The sequence below is a fragment of the Podarcis bocagei genome (assembly GCF_964188305.1).
Source record: "Podarcis bocagei genome assembly, chromosome: 1".
Classification (NCBI taxonomy): Eukaryota; Metazoa; Chordata; class Lepidosauria; order Squamata; family Lacertidae; genus Podarcis; species Podarcis bocagei.
The window spans coordinates 12837343-12860553 of record NC_138125.1 but is presented as its reverse complement, the minus strand read 5'-3'; the positions used below and the strand labels follow the sequence as shown (position 1 = coordinate 12860553).

The 23211-nt window shown below is 41.1% G+C and overlaps 1 protein-coding gene and 1 long non-coding RNA gene across 3 annotated transcripts in view; one reads left to right on the top strand and one right to left on the bottom strand.

Moving 5' to 3' along the window:
• The window catches only part of ADSS1 (adenylosuccinate synthase 1), a 28160-nt gene that overhangs the window by 4100 nt on the left and 849 nt on the right, over positions 1 to 23211 (bottom strand). The window contains exons 2-12 of the mRNA XM_081193332.1: positions 13847 to 13949; positions 12840 to 12902; positions 11784 to 11834; positions 10672 to 10738; positions 6998 to 7105; positions 6543 to 6624; positions 5402 to 5528; positions 4464 to 4618; positions 2303 to 2427; positions 1285 to 1382; positions 506 to 655 (exon numbers count right to left, since the gene is read on the bottom strand). Of these exons, the coding sequence (XP_081049458.1) occupies positions 506 to 655; positions 1285 to 1382; positions 2303 to 2427; positions 4464 to 4618; positions 5402 to 5528; positions 6543 to 6624; positions 6998 to 7105; positions 10672 to 10738; positions 11784 to 11834; positions 12840 to 12902; positions 13847 to 13949 (1129 nt within the window). The remainder of the gene's footprint in view (positions 1 to 505; positions 656 to 1284; positions 1383 to 2302; positions 2428 to 4463; positions 4619 to 5401; positions 5529 to 6542; positions 6625 to 6997; positions 7106 to 10671; positions 10739 to 11783; positions 11835 to 12839; positions 12903 to 13846; positions 13950 to 23211) is intronic.
• LOC308587571 overlaps positions 7120 to 23211 on the top strand; it is a 199878-nt gene continuing 183786 nt past the window's right edge. The window contains exons 1-3 of one of the 2 annotated variants that reach the window (XR_014008458.1): positions 7120 to 7776; positions 7871 to 7936; positions 10232 to 10338. This is a non-coding gene — a long non-coding RNA (uncharacterized lncRNA). Of the gene's footprint in view, positions 7777 to 7870; positions 7937 to 10231; positions 10384 to 23211 lie in introns of those variants that run through there. The other variant, XR_014008459.1, reaches the window with a different exon arrangement.

Genomic DNA, 23211 nt, shown 5'->3' with positions numbered 1-23211 from the left:
CCCCCTAATTCTACAATATCCTTCTTGAGGAGAGAACTACACACAGTATTTCAAAGGTGGCCATACCACAGATTTGCACAACAGCATTCTGATATTGGCAGTTTTGTTTTCAGTCTTTTTCCTTATGACTCCTAGCATGGAATTCACGTTTTTCACAGTTGGACAATGGGTTGACATCTTCATGGAGGTATCCCCTGTGCCTTGAATATATATTGTTCCTGGTCAGTGACTGCCAGTTCAGATCCTGTAAATATTCAAAGCTGGCACAGGGATTTATTTACTTTTTACATGTTGTGCAGCAGGTGCCTTTTGGATAGGGAAGCATAGGAGAGGGGTCAATCACTACAAGGTTTTTCTAGAGTACTGCAAACAGTGCTTGGGAACTGCTGATCTAGTTAAATCCCCCCAGAGCTGGAACAACTTTTCTGCCCAACTGGAAATAATTTTGCATGGTTTGGCGGACACATGGAATGCCTCCTAGGAAGAGTGCCAAAACGATATGTACCTGCCACCCCAACGTGGTTCTCCACAAACCGAATGTAATTTTGTGCCTTAGGTGGAAGTTCCTCCCATTTTCTGGCACTTGTTGTGTCGGTTTTCCACCCTGGCATCGTTTCATACTCCACCTCCACTTTCTGCAGTATTTCCTGGTTAGCTTCAAAAATGAGACAAAGTGAGGATGTTTCTATAAGCTAAATGGTTGCAATCAACTGGCATGAACAAAATTCAAAGTGTAATTGGCTAAATTTAAACTAGATTGCATGCGACATGTCTGGCAGCTCAGAGGTACAGCATGTGCTTTGCAAACAAAGAGATTCCTAGGTTCAATTTCTGAAGTCTCTAAGGAGGGCTGGGAAAGACTCCAACCTGAAACCCTGGAGAGCAACTGCCAGTCAGTGTCAATTGTGCTGAGCTAGATGGACCAATGGTCTGTCTTTATATAAGGACAACTTCCTATGTACATAGGGAATAATGGAGAGGGTATTTGGTTCTGTTTACCAAATTCTGGCACTTTTAGAAACAAATCTGAAGTCAACTCTAGAAACCTGTTGGCACAAGCAACAGTACTAATCATATATTTGTAGAGTTGGGAGGTACCACAAGGGTCATCTAGTCCAACCCCCTACAATGCAGGAATCTTTTTGCCCAAGGTGGGGCTCGAACCCACAACCCTGAGATTAAGAATCTCATGCTCTACAAGTGTACATACACTTGTAATGTAGCAGTTAAAAGGAGGAAGGGGAGGAAGTCTGATAATAAACTATTTAAGCCATCGATACATACCTGGAAAATATGGAATTCTTTTGCCACCCAGCTTGTAAGCTACACCAATTTTGATTTCATCAAATACATCCAGAATATCCAGTTTTGTTAATGCCAGGCTGCCCAAAAGAAACATGAGGTAAAATTACATGTCAAACAAATCCTCACTCAGCACCTTCTTTAATCCCCTCCATCTGTCTTCATCTGAATTCATTTGGCCAAACTGAATGAATAAATATGAACACGAGTAATCACGGAATAAATAATAAATACGCATATTATAGGTACTTTAATAAACATTTTCAGAAACTTTGCAGAATATGAAGTCAAGCATTACATGCATGTATTTTAAAGAATAGGTACTATTCGTAAGTATCAAATGCATTTTAAAAACCTGAATGCAGTGTGGGGGTGATTTTTTAAATTTCTTATTGATCTGCTGGAACCAACCCAAATTTGGAACCTCAAGAGCGGACTAGGAAACCACTTCTAGGGCATGCTCATTGGGCCAGTGCAAATGCAACTTGACCCTTGTGCTAAGGGGTTAGGGGCAGACTATGGAACCGCATGCCCTCTTGCTTCAAAACCCTCCTCTCTCAAGCAAGCATTCTCATTACCATGTTTTTCGGTTAAGTCAGTAGCCTATGAACCTTGGGTTAAAGCTAATCGCTGTTCCAGTTTAGCTAAACTGTGCAGTGCAGAGTGTTGTATCCCCTCCGTTAATCTTGCCAAACTGCCAAGCAACTCCATGTTCAAGCCACAAAGCACATGGCCATGAACACGGTTTCCTTTTGCCTGGCTCTTATTGACTGCTTCACTCCTCCTAAACATCGTGAGCAGTGTATATTGCAATCCTGTCAGCAATTCCATATAGACGGATATTATCATCCTTATGACACCTGGAGCAATTGGCTCTTATCAATGCACAAAACATAACACTTTGCTAAGCTAATCTTATCTTAATGTTACCTACATATTTGTACTCCACGGGATAAAAAGTTATGAGTTCCAAGTGTAGCTCAAAATCTGTGATGCTTACGCAGTGAATCCGTTGATCATATGGGCGTATCTCAATATGACAAGGTCAAGCCAGCCACAGCGCCTTTTTCTGCCTGTGGTCACTCCCCATTCATGGCCTCGGGACTGTAAAAGATCTCCCATTTCCTGCCAGAGACAAATATTTAGGTGAGATTTCTGCAACATTAATCCTAAGCATCAGGCGATCAATGTAACATATTTGTTTTATTTAAAACTCAACAGGTGTGTGATGTACTAAAAACCAGAAGTAGAATTCTAATTTCCATACTAATTACACATTTTTAATCTGAATTATAAATTGTGTATTTTATCGCCAACTCAGAAAAAGCACTTCTGCTTAACTGAACAATACAAATTAGGATGTTGGGACTGTATGAGATGCCTGAATTTTGGTCCAGGAAGGAGAAATCTGATGGACATCACTGCATGTTTGCCTACCAGGGTTTCACAAGAATGTGAACAGAAAAGTTTGAGAAACACTACATACAGCGTTGAAAGCCAACATTAAGAATTGATATGTAAAATTATTTTCTGAGTGCCAGAAGTACACAAGGAACTGATCCTTAAAAATATTCTTTCATCAATCACTTATTCTTATTTATTTTTATTATATCTTCCACACCATTAACAGAAATTATTTGAGCAGGTCATAGGATAAAGGATGCTCAATTCAGATAATCCTTGCCTCCAAATGAAAGTTGGAGGATCAGTTCAAGAAGGACACTGACAAACTGGAACGTGTCCAGAGGAGGGCAACCAAAATGGTCAAAGGCCTGGAAACGATGCCTTATGAGGAATGGCTAAGGGAGCTGGGCATGTTTAGCCTGGAGAAGAGGAGGTTAAGGGGTGATATGATAGCCATGTTCAAATATATAAAAGATGTCACATAGAGGAGGGAGAAAGGTTGTTTTCTGCTGCTCCAGAGAAGCGGACACGGAGCAATGGATCCAAACTACAAGAAAGAAGATTCCACCTAAACATTAGGAAGAACTTCCTGACAGTAAGAGCTGTTCGACAGTGGAATTTGCTGCCAAGGAGTGTGGTGGAGTCTCCTACTTTGGAGGTCTTTAAGCAGAGGCTTGACAACCATATGTCAGGAGTGCTCTGATGGTGTTTCCTGCTTGGCGGGGGGTTGGACTCGATGGCCCTTGTGGTCTCTTCCAACTCTATGATTCTATGAAAAGAGCATCCTCTTCTGCAGTAATCAGAGTTTACCCCAACATTCAGTTTGGCAAACCTTAGTTAGCATTTGCCCTCCAAACCAGAGTCAGAAACCCTTTTGAAAGTACAGTTTCTGCCAGTTTGCACATCACAGGAAACAAAGAGGAACACTGCATGTAAGAGCAGAGGAATGGGAAAGAAGTCAACCCTTGTTCACCATCTACCAAATCACCAGTTTGAGAGTATCTGAGCTTATACACTGGAACCTTGGTTCTCAACTGGCTTAGTTGACGAACAAATTGGCTCCCGAACGCCAAAAACCCGGATGTGTTCCAGTTTTCGAACGTTTTTTGGAAGTCAAACTTCCAATGTGGTTGTCAGCTATTGTTTCCAGGGTGCCTGCGCCAATCAGAAGCCACGCCTTCGTTTTTGAATGTTTCAGGATTCGAACAGAGTTCCAGAACGGATTAAGCTCAAGAACCAAGGTACCACTGTGTAATGATTCTGTTTTTAGCAGCTCATTTTAATCAGTTGCCTTTGATACAGTTGTCTACAAATATGGTTTTTTGGGGGGAGGGGGCTCCCCCCCACCAGCGCTATTGCATCCACCAACTAGTAGCTGCAGAAGCAGACAAATCCTACAGAACAAAAATTCCAAATTGAAAGAAATACTGATTCTGCAAGGATACTGACAGATCACTTTAGATTCAGATCAAGGATGACCTTGGCAACAAGGATATCTAAAACAGCAGAATTATGAGAGTACATAAGCAGTATATATAAGAAAATTAAAGCAGCCAGAAGGGTAAAGTTATCACATAGGTGCATTTCTTACTTTGGAACGAAGCTTGAGATTTGTGTTGAATCTACTGCGGCCTCAAGATAAAATACGGCCCCTTGGCATAGTCTAGACATGTGTGCATTAGCAGGAGACCATCATCTTGTTACGACATTTTATCCCACTGACCTTATGTCTTTGCCTTTGGTAACACTAAACCTACATTTATCTGTTCAGTGGGAAAGGCTCCAATTCCCACTCTTGTTGTGTAGGCCTTCACTACACCATACACTTCTCCAATATACTGGGGAGGAATACCAAGCCCGGTGCACACACCGCCCACAGTGCAGTTGGAGGACGTCACAAAGGGATATGTGCCTGCCAAATGAAGGAAATATGAATTACGCATGGGGGAAAACAAATGACTTTTGCTTATTCTATTTCATCATGGCTTCTCATGTACATTGTTAGCTACTTCAAGGTGCTTTAAAATATGGGGATAAGGGACCCCTGGTCATATCAAGGAAGATGAAGGAATGCACAGCACAGTAGATGAAGCACGAGCAAAATTCCACATATATATGCTGGCAGAAAAGGACATACACCAGGGATGGAGAACCTGTGGCCCTCCAGATGTTGTTGGACTACAACTCCAAACATTCTGGACCAATGCCCAGACTGGCAGGGAGTGATGAAAGGTAGATTCTTAGCACATTTGGAGAGACACAGGTTCCCCTTGCCCTTGCACTATACCCTGTTACAGAATGGGAGAGGCTGAACAAGTGGTTTAGTTGACTGATAAGAACAGCTAGCTGTACCTTTAGCAGTGTAAAGTATCCTAACTCGCTCAAATTTTAGTAAGTTCTGACTTGGTGCATTCCTCTCAAGCCAACACAAAAATTATGTCACATCTCAGACATCTTCTAATATGCCTGAAGATTCATGCAGGTGTCACAAATAAGCAGGGGTGCGTATGGAAGAAGAGCTCTGCCTATCCGGTTCAGCATCTTGTTTCCCACACTGGCCAGCCAGATTTCAGTGAAGGTATATAAAGTTTTGTCTCACCTTCCCTGAGAAATAGGTATATAACCTTTCCTACCTCTGCACACACAGGAGATCTTATGGAGGCGGAAAAGTATTATGTTGTACAGGGAGACGTACCGAAATCAATGTCGAGCAGTGCTGCGTTGGCACCCTCTACAAGAATTTTCTTTGGAGAGCCATGCAGCGCTTCATACATAAAATAAACACCATCTCGGACCATTGGCCTTATTTTTTCAGCATAGCCCTGAAAGATCCAACACATACACAAGGTTAAATCAAACGTTTCTAGAAGATTGGCTGCAAGTCAAGAATAAAAGCATACCAAAAGCCAAACCATAAAATAACCATTTCTAAAGTGTTAACTAGGTGGAGGGATCTATAAAGAATAAAATCAGGGTAGTTTCCTGTACGTTTCACTTTACCCAGGGCAGTCACACATTTTCAGGGTAATACCCAAACCGCTGTACAGACAGAAGGGATAAAACCCAAGTATGGAAAGTGATCTTCTGCGTTCACAAATCATTTTCAGTGGAACTCATACTGTCAACATTATATCTGGTGAAACTCAAGTGTACTTTCATCTTCTGAAATTTAAACATGCGAGACATAATCCCACATATCCATCAAACAGATGCATATTCCTTTCTACTATGCCTTAAAACCCTAGCTGGCACAAATGCAGAAAGCTCCTTGGAGCCCCACAACAGTCAGACTCATGAACGCCCACAATTCTCATTCACTGCTATGCCCTCTGCCAAGTATCCCCAAGCCCAAGTATAGGCAGGACAATTCAGGCCACATACATCGCTACAGAGGCAAATGGCCCCAAACCAAACTTTCAGCCAAACCATAATGTCTAGGAAGTGTCCACTCACAGTCTCTCCAAAGTGTTTTTGCGCAACTCCCATTCATATTGTGGGGTTGCGCAGTAAAGGTTCCTAGTGAATTGTGACCACAGGTATTGTAGAACAAGCAAACTGGTTCCTGGGTATTTTAACAGTGAAAGATTTCAATCACTGTACTACATTATAGTGTACTATATTTTCTATGTAAAATATTTAAATACTCTGAGATCCATGGAAAGCAATATACTGCATTCCACATACGCTATGCTCTATCAGTTTCAAATTTCCCTTTCCATTTCAAACTCTTTTCTGTTTCATAGTCTTTGTTATTTATAGAAAATAAAAATCAGTTATATAATTTAGTTATATAACCTTGCTTTATTGTCTTAAACACTAAAGTATTACTAGTTTACCTTTAGTTTTTTTAGTTGTCCTTCTGTGTCAACTTCTAAAGAAGGAAACATCGACTTGTACTGGTGAGCAAGATTCTTAAATCTGTAAAATATCAACAATTTACTAGCACACATATTTTTAAAGTTGGGTCTTATTATATAACGACCTTTGGCTATAGGTCACACAGAATGCCACAAAACAAAAGGATTCTCTAAAAAAGATACAGGAGACGCATTTTCAACCTGTGATGATGGACTGAGCAGTACCCTGTTAAAGCCAACTAGAGACCTGGTATATACCTCTTGTCCAGGCACCAGTTTGTCTGAAATCGCAAATGACAATATCTATACCACTATTCCTTATAACTTCCCAATTCCCCCTACCTGTGTTTAAGGGGTATAGAAGCAGTAAGAAAAAGATTTCACGTTAAGCAAAAATCCCCTCCCACTTCTTGCTGTGTGCTTCAGTAGGATACCTTGAAGAAAATTCATCAAAGTCTGAAAGAAGATCACATATCCGAAGTCCTGTCCGTGCCGCTTTGGAAGAATAGGTTGGTCCAATCCCTTTCTTTGTTGTGCCAATACTAGTGAAAGAAGACAAATGAGTGGTATCAAGTCGTGAACTAAGAAGACTTACGGAGACACATACATTTTTAGAATGCATTAGAATAGAAATTGGTTGAAAGTATACTTTTTGCTTGACGACCAAAACCATTAAAAAAGACCCCCCTCTCTCCTCCATTTATTTGCCCGTTTCTTTCTGTTCTTTTGGTTGAGATGTAAAGGAATGTGGGGCTCCTGTATTTTTAATAGTCATTAAGATTTACTGTATTTTTCTGTCTATAAGACACCCCCATGTATAAGACACCCCCTATTTTGGGGGACTCAGATTTAAGAAAGTGGGGGAGAAATGTATCCATGTATAAGACATCCCCTAATTTTTGACCTTTTTTTTTAGAGGAAAAACGTAGTCTTATACACAGAAAAATACAGTATTTTTCCCAAAGAAGCTGGCCATGCACACACACAAAAATACAACCTTCTATACAATTACTAAAGATAAATGAATGCTGTCCTTTGTGTCCGATCACACTCTCTTGCTTGTTTCTCCATTTCAAATGAAGAAAATAGTGGCGGTACCACAGATGCAACCCCCCACTTCTTAAGTTAGCGCCTGACTCACTAGTTGAAGGCCAATGGCACACCGAACTGAGACCAAGCACTCCTGAAGCCCAACTACGTGGATGAAACAGTGGTGGGAGCAGTGGCAGAAGTAATTACTCATTTTCAAATTACCCAAATGGTAGCCCTGCCCTTTCTATCTATCACCCTGTCGTTTTCTCTTACAGGGCACTCTTATTCCGGAGCCCTTTTGACAAAAGGTGGCACAGAAATATAAACGATAAACATAATGGGTAAGATATAAATAAGTTCCCTGACCTCCAGTTCTATGTTGCTATTCTGTCACATACTTGCTAACCAGATTTGTGGTGCTGTGGGGGAACCCAGTTAATTCACAGTTAATTTCCAATCTGCTCCCAATCTTCCTTCTCTGGACTTCACATCCACTAGGGGTCAGTCACCCTTCTTTGAGTCTGTGCTTCAGTTACATACTTTTAAGTGTGATTTCTTTCAGCAAGGGCATTATTAACAAAGTTTACACTACTGCACAACAAACAATGCACAGGACCAGAAAGCAGGGTACATAAAACTGACTTTTCATGCCGAACTGTATATGCCAACTTCCTACGCTCCAGTAGGTTTGCTTGTTTTCATTACTGCACTGCCAAATCTTTCAGAGCTGTTCTAAATAGGTCGACAAGGTATCACTTTCCAGCTCACTGACCTATCTACTATAACAGCCATTACGGGGCATGACAGGGGTGGACTGGGAGGAAGAGAAGCATGACTGCAAGCATAGCCTGGTAAAATACTGGAAACCTTTGCCATCCATCATGAGTGGAAGACAGGTTTTGCTCCTAATAATGAGGAATTCACTTTTACTTGAAGCTGAATTTCCCCCACCACATGCTGTTCAGACACTGTGGGATTCTGGCATACATACAACCTATCTGGAAGATAAACTGCTGCAAAGGTTCATGAAGGAGATATGCCTAGGGAACACTGTTGGATCAGATTCCAACTACAGAAAAGAATGCATCTCCTTCTGTGGCCTGCCTGGGTGGGTTGAGACTAGCTATGAGCTGGACTACTTGCTGCATTTTTTATCAAGTCTCAGGGTGTGTATGCAACATTATTTCCATAGAACCATGAGGGCAGATATTATGAGTGGCAAATATTCCCACATATTGCTACACCTTCTCTGATCCAGGATTAGCAGTAGCTTCAGTAACTCTACAAATATAATGGAGGAGAGGGGAAAATCCCAGCTGCTCTTTTTCCCAATTGCAGTTGCTTCTCCAAGCCCTAAACCAATCAATCAAAGAGCAATGAATTTGACTAGACCAGATTGCAAATATATTTTGGTCTAGTCACATAGCTGTCAACTTACAGATTTGAAAATAAGGGACCAGCAGCCTCGAAAATAAGGGATCAGCAGCCAAAATAAGGGATCAAAAATTACTTTGATTAAATACATATTTTGTTGCGTGCAAATGGCTTTAGATACCTATTAGGTCCATAAATGACCATATAGCATATATTCAACGCACAAAAAACAGCAACAATTTGTTGTTGACAAAGCACAGCTGGACATAGAAAGGGCTCCATTACCTTCAGTAGCTTATTTAAGGGACATCATCAATAAGAGACAGCAGCGGGACATGGCGCTGATATAAGGGACTGTCCCGCCAAATAAGGGACGCTTGACAGCTATGTCTAGTCAACTTCATTATTAAGGGAAACCTCTTGAACAAAGGAGCAGTGCAGAAGGAGAGACTGCCATACATCAATTTTGTTACCTCTAATATACAGCTTACATAGAGAATAAGACTGGTATTCCAACACCATTATATCTGCCTCTGGACAACTTAATGTCTTTTTAATGTCCAAGTTGCACAGGATATCAATAGTGCCCAAATTTCTCATAACTAGGAAGCAACATGTTGCCATTTCTGTGTAGTGTTACGAAGGAAGAGCCACCATGTTCTAAGATGCAGGACTTGTAGCAGAACATCTTGCATGGAGGTGGAAGAGCTAATGAGAAGAGTGGATATTGACCCAGGGACAGCCACCATCCTCAGCCTAACCGAGCTCATGAGCATTGCTAACAAACCAACTATTTTCTCCAGAACAGAAATAATTTGTTCTTCTTTTATAGACTCTAGATGACACTGATGTCAAAATGCCTCGTTCCAGTGTTTTTTGGCAATATCCCCAATCTTTTGGGGCACCTATCATTGATGAGGATTTCATGCAATGGCAGATGGCCTTTGAAGTCTTTCCCAACTCTATGATTCTACGATTTCCTGAACTGATCTTTGACTTATTTATTCTGTTAAGCCAGATAAATTGTTGGGTTTTTTAAACCACAATTATATGCCAGTAGGTACCAAGAACTGAAAGTTCAATTCAGAAATACCATGGCTGATGTGAAAACAATTAAAGGGCTAGGAGTGAGTAAGTGGAACCACAGTTGAGCAAGACTTACTTTCAATTAAAACATACTAAGCAACAGGCTTTGTGGGATTTTTATGGGGAATAAAGCACAATATTGTCATGTGGAACTACTGTTTTAATTCTGCTTCCAGGTGATTGTGAAAGACCACTGCCTTGGCAGCACTGAAGTAGCCTAGAGCAGAAACAACCAGACTTCTTGTGAGATCAGCACCCCATATACTATACCCTTGATATTTTGGTAATTATTTAAGGGCAATTAAAACTAAAAGTTTGCTGGATCAGACTTTTCTGAGCAGGAGCTTCCATTATGTCTGGGCCCCTATTATTCTCTTCAACATCCCACAGCATAATTATTACCCCATCCAGGAATTCAAAGGGTGCTGTCATGTTGCCTGTGGTCCCTGTAAATCCAGAGTTTGGTCATGCAGAGCTCTCTTGGAAGTCAATATGTATTTATCATTTTTATTTATTAATTAATATGCTGAGGAGATCAAATACAGAGCACCCTATTCTTACAGACTTAAGCCATATCTATGTAGCAGAATTCAGGTATACCAAGATGCATAATTACTTTTTCCCTTCTTGCGCTTGCCGCTGCACTTCTTGAAGTCCATCCACTGCCTGGTGAAAATCAAACACTGTACAGCACAGGAGAAGAATCAAAGGAGACAAAAACAAAAAACCAGTTTGGCTTTCAAGTATCACACACACATTATTTGAGTAGCAAAGAGACCAAGTTAAATAAGCCTTTGTGATTCTCAGTAACATCATTTCTGAGAGTCAAGCAACTGGATCGGATCCAGACATTGGATCTGTGATGTTTATGGAGTGCCTGCTCCAACTGCCTCTGTGTCTACATTTGTTTTGTTACCTTGTTAACATTGTAAGCTATTTATATTTTGGATGATATCTGGGGTTTATTTTCCAGAAACAGCAGCATTAAATGCTAAATACTAAACTGCCAGCAACTTTTAAATGTATCTTAATAAAAAATAATTTCTACTACTGGAAGGTACAGGTAAATGCTCCCCCCTAGTTCTATTAAAATTAATAGGCTTTTGCACCACACTTGGCATTTTAATACTGAAAGTTATTAACAAGAAATTGATGCATATAAAAGGATGTAGTTCTCAATACATAGTACTACTGATATGCAGCAGTTAGTAACTTATGCTAAATATATACATATATATATTTATTAGTATTAATTTTGTTGAATAATGAACTTAATCACAATATTGGCATTCACATAAGGGACTAGTTCAACAGAGGTGCCTGTTGGAGGAAGGGAAGGAGAAGGCAAATTTTGCAGAGCCCATCTCCCCCCTGCAGCTATTCTGGGGCTTTCCCCTGCTTCAAAAACCCGTAACAGGTTTTCAGGGAGCTTCAGGAGCAAGGAGTAATTGGCAAGAATCACCTCCCCACCTCCGGTCAATGAACTCAATTCATGGGAAGCATTGAACCAACCCCGTACATATTAAGCAGGGGGAGGTGGTTTTTTTTTAAACTCTTAATTATTGCACTGAGCATATTCAAATAGCGATTACTCGCCATCTATGTTATGAAACACAAACTCTCCTCAGTGCAAATAATGGGTTTGGATGGCCAACAAAGATCCTAGAAATGCAAAGTGCCTATAATTTGTTTGTATATAAAGACTTTCTCTACCAGACTGCCACTTACCAATGTGTGCCCTGTCTGATATGATGAGTCTTTTCTCCCAGTCTCTTAAACCTGTCAGAAGAAATGCGGTGCCAGTTAGGTTTCTGTTCCCAAGAGGCTACAACACTGAGAGACGAGTTTATTCAGTTGTCCCATCAGTTTAAAATTATTTATTTAAAGAAAAGAAACGCAGACACATCAAATGCAGCAAATACACATGTAATGTATTATGAGCAAAACCAAAATCAATATGTGCTCCTTTATGGAGTGGTTTTTGTTAGGAGGGCAAAGTTCACATAGTAAGGAGCCCCCAAGATTGTTGGGTTGTTGTTGTTTTTTTTACACACAACTCCCTCCACAGCTATATTCAGCTAACTAAAGCACAAAAATACAGCCATGCTCTGGCTTCCAGGAGTGGCTTTTACCTCCTTTCATAGTAGGAGTTGTAAAATGCAAAGAAAGGAAGCAGTTTTGTGTTTGTTTGTTTGAAACATTAATTACTCCTCCTTGCATTCAAGGAACTCAATTTTGTGACAGCATATTTACTCAGTTGTGATTTGCAAATGAGGATATGCTACATTAAGAGGGGCCTCCTCTGGATATTGCTCTGGCAGGCAATGTGTGGAACAAATTTCAGGAGCTCCTTACCAGGTGAACATTCCAGCAACTTTCATACAGTCTGTTTATTTGCTTGGAATTTGGATGTCATGTTTAAATAATAGTATGTCTAAAGCATCCTATTATTTGAATGCATGTAGGCTTAGGCATCTGATGTTGGGAAAGATGGAGGGCACAAGGAGAAGGGGACGACGGAGGACGAGATGGCAGGACAGTGTTCTCGAAGCTACCAGCATGAGTTTGACCAAACTGCGGGAGGCAGTGGAAGACAGGAGTGCCTGGCGTGCTCTGGTCCATGGGGACACGAAGAGTCGGGCACAACTAAACGACTAAACAACAACAAGGCTTAGGCATACTATTATTTAACCATGACCTGTAAATTTCCCTGATAAATGTGAAATTACCTGCAATGGGAAAAATACACTGCTTTTAAAGAAAACCAAAACATTACATACAAACCTTTTTTCTCATTTTTTTCAGCTTCTTCAAATAATCCTGGCAAATGTATGACTACCCCATTCCCTAAAAAAAAAATAGAAATGTGTAATCGTGAGAGCAAACCATTAAACAGTCATCTTTCAAAGTAATGCACAAAGCATTAGGGTACTAGCAGTTGTCCTAATGCTTAAGTCAGACCAACTGACAATGGACTGGGTCAAAAACGCTTTCCCAACTCCATTAACTGGAGTAATCAATCAGTCGTCATCATCATCACCACCACCACCACCAAATACTCTGCCCATCTGGCTGGGTTGCCCCAGCCACTCTGGGTGGCTTAACACATTTAAAAACATAATATCTGTATCCAGGCGCAGGCAAACTCGGCCCTCCAGATGTTTTGGGACTACAACTCCCGTCATCCCTGACCACTGGTCCTGTTAGCTAGGGATGATGGGAGTTGTAGTCCCAAAACATCTGGAGGGCCGAGTTTGCCTATGCCTGATCTGTATCCATTCAATGCATTAACTTGGAATGCCACTGAATGGACCTTTCAAACAAGCATACAAGTCCAAACTTAGCAGATCTTCTATAAATTCAGCTCTAAGCAGCTGCTTTGATACGTCAATTCTTATTACTTTTTATAAAGCTGCTAATTAAATTCCAGAAGCAATGGCAATCATGCTGAAGATACAGGAGGATTAGAAATGTGGAGGGATGGTAACAGCTGTTCCTTTTGTTCCCCACCCCCCACCCTGACCAAAAAACCCACTATGCAATTGCTTCTCTTTGAATCTTCTTGAAATTTCTTATTTTCCATACTAGTGACAGTCAATAGGTCACCTGTGATATCAAAGGAGGGAAGAAAAAGCTGAGTGTTTAATCTTGTCTTACTGTTTAAACTTAACCTGATTCAAGCCGCAGTAGTGGAAACAATAAATGTTATTGCTCACGCAATAAAGAATCCATTTATAGCTGAATTTCCCCAACTTGAATCTCAAGTCTCCAAACAAGACGTTTATACTTACCAATTAGAGAAATTGCCTTGGGATTAATTATACCACTAGGAAAGAGGTGAAAATCATATTCCTTCCCATCAACAACCACGGTATGGCCTGCATTATTTCCACCCTGCCAAAACAAATACAAAAAATGGTTACTTAAATAATGTTAACCTGTTTTTGCTATAAGCAAAGAATGCTATTGATTTGGACTGAAAATATGTGTTCATGTTTCTTAATCGCATTCATAGTTAACTGAATTTCAGCCTAATTATATTAAGGATTTGAACTGCTATTGTTATTCACTGTTCATCTGCTTCAGAGGGGGTGGGGAGGAGGGTGTCACATGATGGAGATCTGCTAAGACAAAAAAAGAAGAAAAACAGCACCACTGCCCCCCCAAGTCACTTTACTTCCACTACTTAGGATTACTCTGTAACTGATTTACTGTAATTCAATATTCGTTTGTTGCCTTTTACTGTACTAAGGTAGGTCACATAAAACAGACTGCAGAGCTTTTCCATCTGCTCTGTTGTTAAGACCAGCTCTGCCAGGCTCCTCCTACAACTGTTATCCACATCAACCATTCCATCAGAGAAAAACTGGACTACATGGCTTCATCAGCTCTACTGCAAGAACACTCACTTTTGGCTCCTCTGCTCCTTGAAATCTTTCAGCTGTAGCTGCTAACTGAAACTTAATTTTCGCAAATTTCTTCATTGAGGGGGTCCTAAAAATATATGCTTGGGTGTGAGAAATTCAAATCTATTTTTGTGACTACCGGGCAACATTTAGATTGATAAGTCTACGTAATCTTGCTTTTAGAAAACCAAAGAATATTTATTTTACCTTCTGTAAATGTCAGGTAATGTGCTATACACACACACACACACACACACACAACTTTACATACACTTTACTTACCAAGCAAAACAAAATTACATTAATGTAACCAAAATATAGTTTCTTGTAAGATTCTCCTCTCTGAAATATATCCATGGACATTTTGCATTTTGACACCATTAGGATCTGGAATGCACTTACTGTAGAAGTGAGTCCAGCTATTATTACTGAATCTCTCAGTAACTATACAAAAAAACTATGCGAAGCTTGTTTTTCCTACTCTTCTCTTACAGCTGTTAGCCTTTTCACAAGACACCTTAATTCTAATTAAAGGTGCCTTCTCCATTTCAAATTAGAAACACTTGCAATGCGTATGCACACAATCATCAAGGTGATGTGGGAATAAATGTGACTTTTAAGAGGGAAAAGAGCAAAACATATTTACTGAGCTGTGCAGCATGTGCTTTGTACACAAGTAGCCCAAGAGGTCTTTTTATGATTATGTAGACAAATTTCATAAGATGCCTTTTATATTTTCTGTGTCTACAATTATAAAAAAGACTGCAGTGATTAAAAGTCTAGATTAAGAGGCATTAGACAGTAAAATTGCCTCTGTTCCCTTTCATCAAAATATAGAAATACAGTATTAACACCCCACTCACCCAGGCAAGTTATACAAGGAAGTGAGCTTTGCTATTAACTTGCCTGCAAGAATCATAAATCCAAACAACAAAGAAGATAAAACAAGTATCATTTGAACTTAATTTTCAGTTACTGACTTGATTGTTACCCAGGATAATAAACCTAAGATTTTGATGAGGGCACTGCAAGCCAGCCTTGTTTTCTTACAGAGCTTTGGTAACTTTAAACTTGACCTTCTCATATAATACGGGTGATCCTGGAGCAATTTTATCAGTACCCAAAGGAGAAGCCCAAGTTTAAAATAGCAATGTCACCATGTAGTTTTAAATCCTCCACAGATGTAAGGACTCCCATAAGTGAGGCTCTTTCTTCAGATGCAAACAGATGACAGGGAGATAGATATAATAAACAAAGAAGCATAAACAAGGTTGCCTCTGAAATGTATTAATGAACAACCTTTCCAGTCTTTTGAGATGTAAAAATAAATTAAGATACCCACATTCAAAACCTAAGAAAGAGACTGAAACAAAACCAATCATGAAACTATCATATTCCAGTTGGTTAGAGCGTGATGCTGATAATGGCAAGGTTGCAGGCTCAATCCCCGTTAAGGGCCAGCTGCATATTCCTGCATTGCAGGGGGCTGGACTAGATGATCCTCAGGGTCCCTTCCAACTCTATGATTCTACATATTTGCATCTTCCCTCACTACTCATTTTATTTTTCTCTGTCTTTCACACTGTCAGAAGCAAGCTTCCTCAGGACTCATGGGGTTTTTGCTTTGTTTTTCTTTGCTTATGTTACTAGCCAGGCTGCCTCACTCTGGGTAATGAAAGGGCCAGTTTTAAAGTGGCAGATATTCATAGAATCAGAGTTGGAAGGGACCCCCAACTGGTCCAAACCGCCTCTCCCCTGCAATGTAGGAATCTCAGCTAAAGCATCCATGACAGATGACCATCCAACTCTGGATGCCTGATTATAGTCTTCCAAAGCAAGTACTCTTACTCCAAACTTAAAAATGGTAAGCGTAATGCTGGTGGTCAACAAAAGAGGTTCATAGACTCTCAAGGCAAACATTTTTTTAAAAAAGTACGTTGTATAAACACCGAGAACTAGGAAACACTGGCTTGCAGGTGCTCCAATTAGAGAACAGCCTTTACCAAAGGTGTCGTGTTTTGAAGACGCTCTCAGGACAAAAGGGAGAAATGCGCTAAGAGGAAGGCATGCTTGGCAAATCCACACCGTGATCAACTCCTGCCTGGGAACCAAGGTCACTTACGGACTCATTGTTAAAACTGTGTTTATGGAAGACAATCTTACTCAGCTATGAGGGATTGCCAAAGACAGAAAGAGAGATTTTTTTTACCACCATGGGTGGTGCTACTTAGATTTTCTGGCACCAAAATGTATCAGATCACCCCAGCAAAACACCTGTGTTAGGCTATATAAATAATTTAACCCATGAGACTTGGGAGTTCAGATTTTGTTTAACACTACATAAAGTATAGACACTTGCCCTCATTCTTAATTTAAAGCTTTCCCCATCACTTGAGAAAATGCTAGCATACAGCATACTAGCTTTCATTTTCATAGATAACTCTGTGGTATTAAAAGCTAGAAATCTGGCTCTGCTCTTAATCCTGTGTTTTTTTTTAATGGGATTATGCTGACTACCTTTCAAACCTTTAGTTAAAGAGGTATTTATTAGTGGCAAGATGAAGATTTTTGTAAAAATTATCAACTCACATTTGAGTACTCTTGAGAGGTGAACTGACACAAACCTGTTTAAGAAGTAAGCGCCAGTGAACTCAGAACTCGGACATATTTCTCAACTCAGAACTGTGCTGTTAAAATGCTTGGGTGTATTAGTGAGACCTCTAATTTTTTGTTTCTTAACATCTCTCTTTGACTTCATTCTTCAGTTACCTTCCCACCCCACCCCAACACCTCATTCTGACATGAGGATGTGCTCAACATCTTCCACAGGGAAGACAAATAATATATTCAGCTTCTTTCTCCCCTGCCCTTCCATCTAACTGTCCAAGTGCCTCTTATTCAAAGAAATTTTAACTGTTCAGCTTAAAAGAATTTAAGATGCATGTTGCTGAACACATTGTTCAGTTGCTTTGCTTGTTTAGCCCGGTTTGTGCTCCTTCTGTTCTCAGTTGGGCAAGACTTTCTCTTTTTAAAGGAAGTATTCTTGCCTTTCATAATTTCCTTGATTTTGCTCATAAAGCAGCTGGCATCCTCTTGAATTTCATAATCTTTGGTAGAGATTCTATCTGAGCCTCTATTATTGTGGTTTTAAAGAACCTCCATGAATCCTGAAGATATATTTTCTACTTCCTCTTTCGAGATGAAATGTTTAAGAATGTACCTTAACTTCCTGAGGATTTAATACTGTATGCTAAACAATTGATGACCCAATAAAAGCATTGACTGTACTGAAAAAAGCTCTAAACAAATTGAGAACTATGAAAAGAAAACAAGGAGTGGGAATATTTGGGAGAATATTTTTTAAAAGAAGGTATCAGGGTTAACTGGCGAGTGGGATAAGCTTATGATCAGTAGTTGACTAGACAAGGGATTAGAAAGGATGGAGAAAGGGACAGGATAAAAATGTAAGGAGATGTAACAAACTAAAGAATATAAATTAGGTTGCCAATGAAAGATAAGTCGGGAAGTCTTTACTTACTATAAGATGATGAATGGATGTACTGTAATATGTTTTATGTAATTTGAAAAATGTATAAAAATAAAGTGGGGGGGGAGAGAACTATGAAAAACACAGAGAAATTTAAATTCACTGACGGAAAACAAGCTATTTAAAAATTCCACATCATTACTAACAGTTTCACTATTGAAAAACTATCATAAGATTTAAAAGTGAGATCATAAGAGGAAACTGGATCAGGCCAGTGACCCATCCTGTTCTCACAGTGATCAACCAGATGTTTATAGGAAGCATGCAAGCAGAACCTGAGCTTTTTAAAAAATGTAAAGAGATAACCTGAGAGTTCTTGCTATGGTATCAGCTTCCCTCTAGCCTTAATATGATGCCACTGAGAGTAGACACTAAGGGATTTCAAGCACAGTATAATAAGTATTCATACCCAGCATTATTTCTCAGTTGCATTTGCAACAGGTGTGGCCATGCAAATTCTAGATGAGTGTCTGGATGCTACAGGAATGATGCCCAACATACTGAGGCTGAATCTTGGTAAGTTGGAGATTTTGTGGCTAGACAGTCCACCATTCCAGGAGCTGTGCAATTTGGGAAGAGTTGCACTTCCCTTGAAGCAGATGACATGTAGTTTAGGGGTGCTCCTTGAATCATCTTTGTCGCTGAAGACACAAGCAGCTGTGTGGCTGGAAGCACCTTTAAGAGCTTCAGGTGGTATGACAGCTGCAACACTTTCTGGACACAGTGACACATGTGTTGATAAACTCAAGAGTGAACTACTGCAGATGTGTTCTATATGGCACTGTTCTTGGTCCAGCTGATACAGGGTGTGGTGAACGCTAGGTGCCAAGGTTCTTACCACGAACCTGTAACACTGCTCTTAAAAGCAAGGCATTAGCTGTCAATCAGCTTCTTGGCCAGGTTTAAGGTTTCAGTAAAAAGTAAAGGTACCCCTGCCTGTACGGGCCAGTCTTGACAGACTCTAGGGTTGTGCGCTCATCTCACTCTAGAGGCCGGGAGCCAGCGCTGTCCGCAGACACTTCCGGGTCACATGGCCAGCGTGACAAAAGCTGCTCTGGCGAACCGGCACCAGAGCAGCACACGGAACACCGTTTACCTTCCCGCTATAAAGCGGTACCTATTTATCTACTTGCACTTAAGGGTGCTTTCGAACTGCTAGGTGGGCAGGAGCTGGGACCGAACGATGGGAGCTCACCCCACCGTGGGGATTCGAACCGCCGACCATGCGATCGGCAAGTCCTAGGTGCTGAGGTTTTACCCACAGCGCCACCCGCGTCCCTAAGGCTTCAGTACTAACCTACAAAGCCCTAAACCTAAACAACTTGGGACCACCCCCAAAAGGATCTCCCAAAGCTAGGTGAATGGGCACTAAAATGTCAACTGCAATTCACTCTAAACAAGTGCAAAGCGATGCACACTGAAACAAAAACATAAATCCTATATAATACAGAGTCTGAACTGTCGCCACATGTCAAAAAGGTTACTGTAGCTAGACAATGTTGCAAAAAGGCAACCCAAATTATCAGGAGTGGAACAACTTCCCCGTAAGAAAGGTTACAACATTTGGAACTTTTTAGTTCAGAAAAGAGGTGAACAGGACAGTTATGACAGAGGTGTATAAAATGACTTGTGGCGAGAAAGCAGGTATGTTTTTCTCCCTTTCTCATACTATTAGAATTCAATGAACCTGAATGTTGGAAGGTTTTAGAATCATAGAATCCTAGAGTTGGAAGAGACCACAAGGGCCATCGAGTCCAACCCCCTGCCAAGCAGGAAACACCATCAGAGTACTCCTGACATATGGTTGTCAAGCCTCTGCTTAAAGACCTCCAAAGTAGGAGACTCCACCACACTCCTTGGCAGCAAATTCCACTGTCGAACAGCTCTTACTGTCAGGAAGTTCTTCCTCATGTTTAGGTGGAATCTTCTTTCTTGTAGTTTGGATCCATTGCTCCGTGTCCGCTTCTCTGGAGCAGCAGAAAACAACCTTTCTCCCTCCTCTATGTGACATCCTTTTATATATTTGAACATGGCTATCATATCACCCCTTAACCTCCTCTTCTCCAGGCTAAACATGCCCAGCTCCCTTAGCCGTTCCTCATAAGGCATCGTTTCCAGGCCTTTGACCATTTTGGTTGCCCTCCTCTGGACACGTTCCAGTTTGTCAGTGTCCTTCTTGAATTGTGGTGCCCAGAACTGGACACAGTACTCCAGGTGAGGTCTGACCAGAGCAGAATACAGTGGCACTATTACTTCCCTTGATCTAGATGCTATACTCCTATTGATGCAGCCCAGAATTGCATTGGCTTTTTTAGCTGCTGCGTCACACTGTTGGCTCATGTCAAGTTTGTGGTCAACCAAGACTCCTAGATCCTTTTCACATGTACTGCTCTCAAGCCAGGTGTCACCCATCTTGTATTTGTGCCTCTCATTTTTTTTGCCCAAGTGCAATACTTTACATTTAGACAGACAGAAGGAAGTATTTCTTAACACAGCGCTCAGAGAAATCCACTGCCACGAGATGAAATAGTTGGCAAAACCAGCTTTAAAAGTGGGGTAGATAAATTAATGGAACATAAGGCTGTCAATAGTTAGTAGCCATGAAAGCTATATACTAGCTCCACTGTTGGTAGAAAATATGCCTTTGAATAAAAGTTGTTGGGAATCACAAGTGGGAAGAGTGCTGTTCAACTAATTTCTGCTTGTGGGGCTTCCCATAGGTCCAGCCACTGTGCTAGACTTGGTGGGCCAATTGTCTGACCCAACTAGCCTGTTCTTAGGTTACCTAACAGAATGTCTTATCCATACAGACCTGCCCAATAACTAAGTTCTTCTACTGAGCCTTCCCAGGTCATGGAACAACTTGCATTGTGGTGGAACAACCTCCTCTCCAAAAGAAAGGAAGACTGCCATTTCACTGCCTGCTAAAGAGCCATCTGTTTTCTGATGCCTTTTCCCTGACCAGTTATGTTGATGATCTTATCTTTTATTTGTACTTCATGGTTTTTGTGAACCACCTTGTGATATGTTATGAAAAGCACTAGACAGATATGTTAAATAAACTGATGAAGTGCTCTGGTTAGTTAGAAAGTATGCCCAGGCAGAAAACAATTAACTGATAGCAACATGAATTTATCAGAATAATTTCTTTAGTGCCATGGAGAGGACCCGTCTACAGATTTATTTGCATTTAACAAAATTTATAAAACTGCTTGACTGTAATAAAACCTCTAAGTGGTTCACATGAAATATTAAAATTATAAATAAATACCACTTCAAAACGATTCAAAGCATTTAAAAATAAATAAAATTAGTAGTAAAAGGGAGTAAAACATTTCAACAGTGATGTGCCTGGATAGGTTTCCTTCAACAAAAAGGTTTTGAGCAGACCTTGAAAAGAGTCCAACAAAGGCATCTGATGCCAACAAGCAGGGAGTTCTGAAGTGCAGGCACTGCCTACATTTTATTAGGTTGATTTCTTACCAGTGGCGTAGCGTGGGTTGTCAGCACCCGGGGCAAGGCAAGTAATTTGCGCCCCCTAACCCGTGGATTTTAGCACTCGAGCCAGGTAGGGGCAGAGAGCTGCGAGTGCGAGCACGCCCCCCCCCCAGATGTTGCGCCCGGTGCGGTCGGCCCCCCCTGCACCCCCCATGCTACGCCACTGTTTCTTACAACTGCAAAACATGTATTTTGTGGTGCCTGTAACAGTGACAGTTCCACAGACCAAAGCAGTCGAGAGTGCATACATGGGGTAAGGCAATCCTGCAAGTAAACTGGCTCCTAGCCGTTAAGGGTTTTATATGCCAACGATAACACCTCGAACCTGGCTGGATGAGGCTCCTGTTCAGAGAGAAGCCACTAGATGATTACTAACTGCAATTGAAAGATGTTCCCAAGTCCCAGAGTGACATTTTCACAAACCCCACAACAAGACCGATAGTGGAAAGAACTGGACAATACACAACTTTCATATATCTGGTTTATTTCACCATTCCTCAAGTGAGTGCACACACACACAGCTCATTTTATCATCACAAGCACTCTGTGAAGTATGCTAGACAGAAAATGTGACTACTCCAATTGGCATAATGGCTATGAACCCCTATCTCCCCAATCCTAAATCTATACTACCGCTGCCACCCTCGCCCGGCTCATTTAGAGTCTTAATATGTGACTGGAGAAGGCAAGCAGAAGAATAAAGAAACACTGCTACCTTCGTCACATTTAGCTTGGCCCACAATAATGCACGGATAGCATACTATGTGTGAGTGTTGGGCTGCACTAGTCACCTTCAGCAACCTTCCCTTGCAGAAGGCCGTCACCTGACACCTGCTGCAAATACCCGCCCCCAGCAGATTCACTACTGTCCAGACACACAGGTTCTGGCACTGAGACCATGCTTGTCTAGATCTCGGGATCTTATGTCATTTATCGCCAAGGGTCAGCTATTTCTATTTGTAGCTCAAGGCGTGCAGGCTTACTTTCCTCTTCCCAAGCGGCATTCAGTCTGCAGCAAGCCACCCTCCTCTGTGCTGTAGCAGCCAGGGAGGACGCAAAGTAAGGTGGGTGGGAAGATAGTGAAGAAGGAGAAATATGGTGTGGGGGGGGGAGAGAGGAGGGGGAACAATAAGGGTTAATGCACCAAAATTATGGAACTGTAGAGTTGACAGGGACCCTGAGGATCATCTCCTCCAACCACCTGCAAGGCAGGAATAGACAGCTGTCCCCATGCAGGGAACAAACCTGCAACCTCGGCGTGAACATCACCACGCTCTAACCAACTCCAAAATATAATAATAATAATAATAATAATAATAATAATAATAATAATAATAATAATAATAATAATTCCTTGTTGGCATCCATCTGTCTCAAGAGACAATGGAAGAATGCACCATCTGGGGTAAGGTCAAACCACTGGAGAGTTACAGCAGCTAATAATATTAGTAACAGTAAATAAGTGGAAAGGAAGAGGAAATGAGAGCAGGAATATGACCCAGGTTAAAACATCCACGCAGCCACGAAACTCAGTCAGTGGCCGTGACCTTGGGCCAGTCGTGCTTCTATCAGCCTAGCCTACACCGCAGGGTTGCTGTGCGGATAAAAAGAGGGTGGAAACCCCGGGGAAAGGCTAGAGTCTTGAAAGGGAGAATGGGAGGATTTGAAACGGCGGCAACGACCATCGCCACCATATAAGCCACTT